Source organism: Priapulus caudatus, unplaced genomic scaffold, assembly GCF_000485595.1.
Source record: "Priapulus caudatus unplaced genomic scaffold, Priapulus_caudatus-5.0.1 Scaffold152, whole genome shotgun sequence".
NCBI lineage: Eukaryota > Metazoa > Priapulida > Priapulimorpha > Priapulimorphida > Priapulidae > Priapulus > Priapulus caudatus.
This window is the reverse complement of record NW_014577213.1, coordinates 170,856-179,033: the sequence shown is the minus strand read 5'-3', so window position 1 is coordinate 179,033 and position 8,178 is coordinate 170,856. Positions and strand designations below refer to the sequence as shown.

The 8,178-nt window shown below is 45.4% G+C and overlaps 1 protein-coding gene across 1 annotated transcript in view; it reads left to right on the top strand.

Moving 5' to 3' along the window:
* Nucleotides 1-8,178, top strand: part of LOC106806285 (probable ubiquitin carboxyl-terminal hydrolase FAF-X) — a gene marked incomplete in the record, with an annotated part of 50,954 nt that overhangs the window by 21,507 nt on the left and 21,269 nt on the right. Inside the window, 11 exon segments of the mRNA XM_014808169.1 lie at nt 321-441; nt 1,361-1,491; nt 2,374-2,436; nt 2,780-2,871; nt 3,613-3,850; nt 4,550-4,675; nt 5,132-5,292; nt 5,851-5,959; nt 6,424-6,570; nt 6,996-7,142; nt 7,762-8,054. Coding sequence (XP_014663655.1) covers nt 321-441; nt 1,361-1,491; nt 2,374-2,436; nt 2,780-2,871; nt 3,613-3,850; nt 4,550-4,675; nt 5,132-5,292; nt 5,851-5,959; nt 6,424-6,570; nt 6,996-7,142; nt 7,762-8,054 — 1,628 coding nt within the window.

The window sequence follows — 8,178 nt, the reverse complement described above, 5'->3', positions numbered from 1 at the left end:
CTCTCTCTCTCTTCCTCTATCTCTCTTTCTCTCTCTTTCCTCTCTATCTCTCTTTCTCTCTCTTTCCTCTCAACTGTCTCTCTCTCTCTCTCTCTCGCACGCGTGCGCTCTCTCTCTTTCCTCTCAACTGTCTCTCTCTCTCTCTCTCTCGCACGCGTGCGCTCTCTCTCTCCCCCCCTCTCGCTCTTCTCTCTGCCCACCCTCTCCGTGTTATTGAAAAGCTATCGTTCAACGTAGCGGAAGTTTCAACAGTTGAACAATGCCCATAACTTCGTCCTTGTCGATGGATGTTACTCAGCGTAGCGTCAACATTGTTGCAGCTAATGGCGACGCAACATCCATACGCGCAGTTCTTGTTTCAACTCGCCGATCTGGGCAGCTCGCTGCAGATGCCGCCGCTGAGAGACGGAGCGAGGACCCTGCTCAAGCTGATGCCAGCCGGTACGTGGGCAAGCCACGTAGCTCGTGCTGCGTGATGCAGTCTGTATAACATAGTACAGTAGTAAGTTAGTCTGCACTGAACCACTAACGATGACTTTCATCGGTTTGCATGTGCAACCTCCTTTGAGATTTGATCGAGGGTTTTCTGTCTAGAATCGTCTACATGTACCAACACATTTTCTTTTTCTGTGCTTGAACCTTCATCAGGTGTTAGTTACCCTACATTATTTTGTTAATCTTTCTTATGACACATTAATTGCTCAATTAACAATTAAGTTTAATTTTATATTAATGTAGCAAAATAAGTTTTATATATGTTATAGTAATGTTTTATTTCCCGTAATCTATTAAATGAAAATTTTGTATCAGTGATTTTAATTCTGCACAGCTTTCGACTGATCACTTCATATACTGCTGTTGCGGAATGACTTTGTTGTTCGCAGTTGCTCACAAATATTTATAGTTGACAATGTTTCTCACAGTTATCTATAGTTGTACACAGATGTTTGAAGCTACTAACAATTATTTATAGTTGTATAAAGTTTATCACAGTTATTTATAGTTCTACAAAGATGTTCACAGTTGTTCACAGTTATTCATAGTTGTTCACGATTGTACAGTTACTCTGCGCAGATGTATTTGGTCGTTGTGCAGTGCACACAGGACGCCTTAATTTTTGTTGTACACTATATCCATGCTATTAGCCAGGAATGAGTATTGTTGGAGTGCAGAAAAAATATTTCCAGCATTTTGCAGAAAAAGTGCAATTTTATTTTGTCTCAACCAAGACCGTCGTAGCAGTCTCCTCCTCGGGAATTTTTTTTGGCCGTGCAGTTTCAAAACTGACCGTGCAAATCATGGCTGCACGGCTCGCTGGCTAATACGTTGACTGTATCGCTTTGTTGTCTGTCGTTTGCAGACACGCGCACAGTGGATGAGCTGAGGGCTCTGTGCCTAGATCACGCCAAGCTTGGTGACCAGTCCCTGTCGCCTTCTCTAGAAAGCCGATTCTTCACCACGTCGGCTTCCCAGGTTTTATACAATCTCGAGGCAAGTGCACAACCGTGGTGATACGGTTGTTACGTTTGTTTTTGTTGTTGGTGCTTGTGCGCGTTTTCCCGCTGCTGTCGTTAGTCCAGGAAGTGTTGGTCGTTAGTTGTTACTGAGTTGTTGAGTACTTATTGAACAATGTTGACTCGTTTGGTTTCCTTCACTTTAAAGATGAAAAATGTCCATAGGTGAACCCTTGTTGTGTAGCTATTATAACTGGATATTATCACACGAAAGTCTAGACATTTCTTGTAATACTAACTGTAGCAGTGTTTCCTCTGCATTGACATGAGTGAGGCAGGCCGCCTTGCTCAAATTCTCAGCCGCCACACAGAAATTTGTCCAAAACACCGCCACGCTGAAGAAAATCATTGTTCTTCCATAGAACAGTGCTTATAATGCACTAAAATAATTTAGAATGCACCAAATTGCACCATTTTTTCAAAAAATTTAGGACGGTGCTCGCTTTGCTAGGACCTCGAAACGCGCAAAATACACTCTCACACACACACACACACACAAATTTACCACCTCACAGACCTTTTTGGCCAGGGGAAACACTGTGTAGTATATTTGCCAGCACTTTTATGAATATTATAATAATTGGATTTCATTGTAATTCTATATCTGGTTGATATCGCATGGTAGGGTCTGACATTGGTAATTTCTACTTGCTCCCAAGCTTCTCTATATATGGGTCAATTTCTTTTTCGGCCCTAAAATAATTCAATTTCGGCAGAATTTATGTTCGATCGCATAATTTAGGGAGAAGGGCACCTTTAACTGAGTACCAGATCATATCCATAGTTAGTTCCTGCAAGTCGTGCCTGTTGGATCTCGGTGGTTCATTAGTTATCACCTATGAATTTATTTGCCTTGCAGGTTGTTTATACATTGTTAATGCCGGCACACAATCCGATGGCAGACGATGCTTTCGAATTCCAGGTAACGGAAGAAAACTAGCCCTTCACTCTGGTCAATCTCTTCCACGGGGCATTTAATTTAGCTTTTATAATCGCGATTTGTTTGTATTTCGTCAAAAATTCAGAGCCAGACATTAGAAAAAGCGTATACTATGTGCAAAGGGAAAGCCCGGAATGTTTCTACGGGATGCAGGTCCACTGCAACTGCCCCATGTGGGTATCCACTGCCACTACCCAGTCTGGGCTCAACGAGCTTATCACTCGACACCAGTCTACAACCTTGACGTTGAATGTGATGACATTATCACTCAGTTTTGTCATTGCGTGATGCGACGTTGCTGAGCTAAATGACTGCGTCTTTGCAGCACAACTTTGTGCGGAGCGGAGGCGTGGCAGCCATTCTTGGTATGCTGGTCAAGAACAACTTTCTCCCCAATGCAGACATCGTCACGAAGAGGTGAGCCGCTAATATGCATGACCGTACCACGACTTGTCGCATCGAGTAACGGGTGGTTGCTCGTTAATTTTAAATTAATTGGTATGAAAGTATTCAGTTGGGCACGATTTGATCGCTTATGTTTTTTTTTTGACCGTTTGATCAATGTTTTGTCGTAAAAATGTCAGTGAAAGATGGAACTCGTTTAAAAAACAAATTTGGGTAAAACAAATCAACACTATGACTCAGGAAATCTCATCTCAATTGTCAAGACAAGCAATTGTATTTGACCCACGTAGCCTCAATCGATTTTAGACGAAAACGATATTCAGAAAGAGTGGTCAGTGTTCTATGTACGTGCGTAATGTGCATGCTTAGATCTAACATTCCACATATAGATTTTACGTGCATGCTAATAAACGTAAAGAATTATGAAGAGGTTAGTGAAGTGAAGAATATATATTATAGAAGTGAACGAATATGATGAATGAAGTGAGTGAATGTGATATATGTCAGATATTATGTCATATCTGCTTGGGTAACGTGCATGCTACATCTAACCCAAGTGTGCGTGCGAGCGTGTGCGCGTGCTTGCGTGCGTGCGCGCCTGTGCGTCTACCACGTCTCATGCCGTACCTGTGTGGGTGATCTGTCTCTGTATGCGGTGTGGTCCGTGTCTGCATGCTGTGTGATCCGCGTCTGTGCGCGGCGCGATCCGCGTCTGTGCGCGGTGTGATGTACACGGTGTGATCTGCCTCGCAGGGCCGCCTACCACGTCGTGCTGAAGATCTGCAAGGTGCTGCTGACGACGGTGAGTCACGCGCTCGTGCAGGTCGTCGCTGAGGCGTGCCAGCCCGAGACGCAGGCGCCGCCCGTCACGGCGAGCACGCACAGCCACGCCGTCGTGCTGCAGCAGGCTCTCCACCACCTGCCGAACCCGAGCGCGGAGTGCATGGTGCGCAACGTCGCCGTGCGACTAGGCCAGCACCTGGCCGACCAGGTGAGGTGGGGAGCGCGGAGGCGGGGAGCGGTGAGAGTGTCGGGAGGGTCGAGATAGTGTGGGAAGGAGAGGGAGGAGTGAGAGTGTGGGGAGGAGGGGGAGATAGGTTGGCAGGAGTGAGAGTGTGGGGAGGAGGGGGAGATAGGTTGGCAGGAGTGATGGCAGGAGTGAGAGTGTGGGGAGGGGTCGAGATAGGTTGGCAGGAGTGAGACTGTGGGGAAGGGGGCACGGGGAGGAGGGGGAGGAGTGAGATAGGTTGGGAGGAGGGTGAGGGGTGAGAGCACAGGAAAGAGCGAAGTGACGGGGAGGAAGGGAGGAGGGAGATGCGCAGATGCGCTAGTTTTTTCTGCGTGTTTAAACGGCTTTAATGGAAAGTTCCATAATTGTTCATAACTGTCTTTAGAATTTCTGTCATAGTTCTGCAAAACTTCTACTAGTTCTCACTCTATGATGAGGCACACAGATGCAGGGATGGCAGGCGCTCAAATATGCAGAGGATCAGGCGATTTTTCGTGTTGCGTATCTGTTACTTGTTGTATAATGTGGTAGTTTTTAAACAGTGATAGCTTTGATTGTTTTATGGATAATGGATTTGTGATTATTTATTCTTGCATAATCATTTGTTTAATGTTTATATCGCTAAGTGGCTCATTTGCATTTGTGTTTTTCGAACTAATTGGTAATATGATTGCACTTCAGGCTATAAATAGCTTGCCAGATCTGTCAACAATTAAGGCAGTGCAAAAGATATCATGGGCAGTGTCAAGTGGTTCACTCTGTCTTCTCCAATCATCTAGTGAAGAACTGCACAAGGCATATGAGAAGGTATTGATTCTCACATTCACAAGTATTCGTGCATTCCTCGTTTGGTAATTATACAACACGTATGATTATTAACATATACGTTATGATTTCTTTGGCATTCCATCACTTCAGTTGTGTGTAAGCTTATGGTTTTGGAAAAATTTCTTTATTACATACAAAGGAAATTTGGTAAAAATGTAAAATAAAACAGTAAAGGAAGTCAGACATCCCGATCGATCCAACACAATCCCATTCAAATCAAATCAAATATAATAAATTAAATACAATAAATAAAAAATTTAAAAAAAATTAATATAAAAAACTCAATCTCATATTGAAAAATCAATATCAGGTTGCAATTTAGGATCTTTCTTTGATGGAATTTCAATCAAATTAATCTATATTTTTTTTAAACATTGGGTCTCGCCTCTCTCACTCCTTTGTTGACGGTGGTGGTCGTGTTGTGATTTTCTGCAGCAGTGCAAACAGCCGGACACTGAGGACATACACGTGGCACGTGAGGCAGTGGAGGTGCTCACTCTCTGTCTCGCGCTCTGCCCCCAGGCCCTCGACTCTCTCGTCAAGGACAAGCACTTTGTCAGCTTCGTCATAGACCTGCTGCTCATCTGTAAAAATAGGTAGGAGATCGGGAGGTTGCCTGTAGCGCCACCTGTCGCTGTGCGACCGTGATGTTTATACCGCTATATTGACGGAATCATTCCTTATGAATATGTGGTGGACACTTCGTTGGCTTGGATTCGAATTGGTCATAAGGAATTATTCATCTTTTTTAAGAGATAAAAAAATACTTTAGTCTCTTGCGATTTTTGAGGCATTTGAAATTTTAGAGGCTGCTTGTTTGACACGTTACAATTGATGTAAAGCATTGTAAGTTTTTTTTATCTTGTGTGTGTACATAGAAACCCTTATAGCATCGTCAAGAAAGCATTTAACTGAAGAGTTATTATAGCGTGTATTTCTCATCAATGGTTTTGGCTATTTTTCGTCCTGTTCCATTTTGTATTTCATGTGAAGGTTAAGTCTTGTTGTTGTGATTGTGTTGAATCTATGATATCGTCTACATAGCCTGTATTTCTCTCTGATGGCTGTTTTGACATTTTTCTTTGTATTTTTGTGTGAATGTTGACCAGTGTTTACAGCTAGTGTGCCTCCATCGTGTCACGTTTGCCCCGCAGGTCTGTGAGAATAACGGCAGCCGAACAGTTCCTGCTGATGGCGACAAAGTGTTGTACCGGACACCAGTCACTCTGGTTCTTCATTTCACTGCTCTTCCCCGTTCTCAGTGTAAGTAATTCTCTGTCAGCGTGAACACACTCGTTATAACTTTGTTTTACTAACCTTCGCGATGCTAGTGTTGTGATTTCCCCCCCTCAATCGTGTATCACTCGATGAGAGTGCCTTTCTCAGTGAGAGGTGAGCCTGTGGAGAGAGAGTTGAGTGCGCCAGTGCAGTGCCCACTAGAAGGAATCGTTAAACTCGCACTTTCAAATTGCCATTTGAAAATCGAGGGCCCCGTCGTGTTGAAAACATCAAAAGTAGTTGTGAAGTCTGAAACATCGTGACTTGAGGTGAAAGTTACACTATACTACTCGTGTTGGTCGCGACCATTATATATTATATATTAGAAGAAGTAGAAAATGCAGAAAATGCAGAGAATATAGAAAATGTGGAGATTGTAGAAAAGACGAATTCTAATTCTGCCATGATTCTGTTCGATTGAGTTTGAGTTCTCTCTGTTTGGATTGCAGACGACGGTGATGGATAACGCTAAGAACTCGCACGAGTACTTCCAGCTGCTGTGTCGTCTGCTAAACTTCGCCTGCGCTAGTAACACTGTTCTGCCCAACGTCAACGCCCTGCTGAACAGCGAGCTGCAGTGGCTCAAACGCCTCAAGGTTCGTGGCCCTGTGAGCGCGCATGCGTGTCCAATGCAGACGTAGAGTGCCTTAGATAATCAGGTCTTGGGGGGGTAATATACTTGATATAATAATAACCTTGGCCTTGTAAGTAATAATGGGGTGTACGTCTAGACGTATGTGTTCAGACTGGTATTGTTAATAGCTAATGCGATGAACAGGAGCAGGGTGTCCGACTGTCCGGGTTTAAACTGTAATTGTGTGTATTTCACAGAGATTTTATAGCGTTTTCTTTAGATCGTGGTATCTGTAGCTCGTACTTGTTTAAACAGAGTCTCCGCTAAGGCGCACTTCGGTAGTGGTCTGGGCACAATAGCACTTGCCAGCATTCTCGTTCCATCGTCGTGGACTCTGTTGTCGGGTCGTTGTGGTAACATCGTTGCCGTGGCGACGTTCTGCTGCAGAACGAGGTGCAGAAGCAGGGAGAGTGTCTCGTGGAGGAGGCGTTGCTAGAAGGTCACCTTGGCATCACCAAGGAGCTGCTCGCCTTCCAGACGCCCGAGCAGAAGTTCTTCATAGGTGCCGAGACGAGCGGTCCGGGCATGATACAGGTAAATAGCATGTGACACGAACAGTCAGGGCATGATACAGGTAAATAGCATGTGACACGAGCAGTCAGGGCATGATACAGGTAAATAGCATGTGACACGAACAGTCAGGGCATGATACAGGTAAATAGCACGTAACACGAGCAGTCGGGGCATGATACAGCTAAATAGCACGTGACACGAGCGGTCAGGGCATGATACAGGTAAATAGCACGTAACACGAGCAGTCAGGACATGATACAGGTAAATAGCACAGGACACGAGCGGTCTGGGCATGATACAGGTAAATAGCATGTGACACGGACAGTCAGGGCATGATACAGGTAAAAATGGCATGTGACACGAACAGTCAGGTCATGACACGAGCGGTCTGGGCATGATACAGGTAATTAGCACGTGACACGAGCAGTCGAGGTATGATACAGGTATCCCCGCGATAAAACGTACCGTATTTACACTCATAAATATTCGATTAATAGGTAAGCACGCCACGGGGGCTGTTTCCTCTTCTTGTCGCGCGGCAACATAGTGCAATAAGTTTGAATGCATGCGTGTGCGTCTGAGTGCGCACGCACGCATGTAACGTAACGTGACGCCCGTCGTTTCCTCTTCTCGCCACCAGGAGATCGTCGAGGACTTTGTGTTCCCGGCATCGCGACTCGTGCTCGTCTCACAGAAGACCGGCGGCGGCGGGAGCGCGTCGCGGCAGAACGCCGTGCCGGTGTGTTCAAGTGCACTGACGACGATTGCTGCGTACGAGCTGCTGGTCGCGCTCTGTACGGGATGCACACTCAACCTGAAGCTGCTCGCGCAGATGCTGTCCAGCATGTATTATACAGGTGAGTCGATCACAGGTGTTACACGGGTGAGGTGTCGCAGGTGTTACACGGGTGAGGTGTCACAGGTGTTACACGGGTGAGGTGTCACAGGTGTTACACGGGTGAGGTGTCACAGGTGTTACACGGGTGAAGTGTCACAGGTGTTACACGGGTGAGGGGTCACAGGTGTTACATGGGTGAGTCATCACAGGTGTTACACG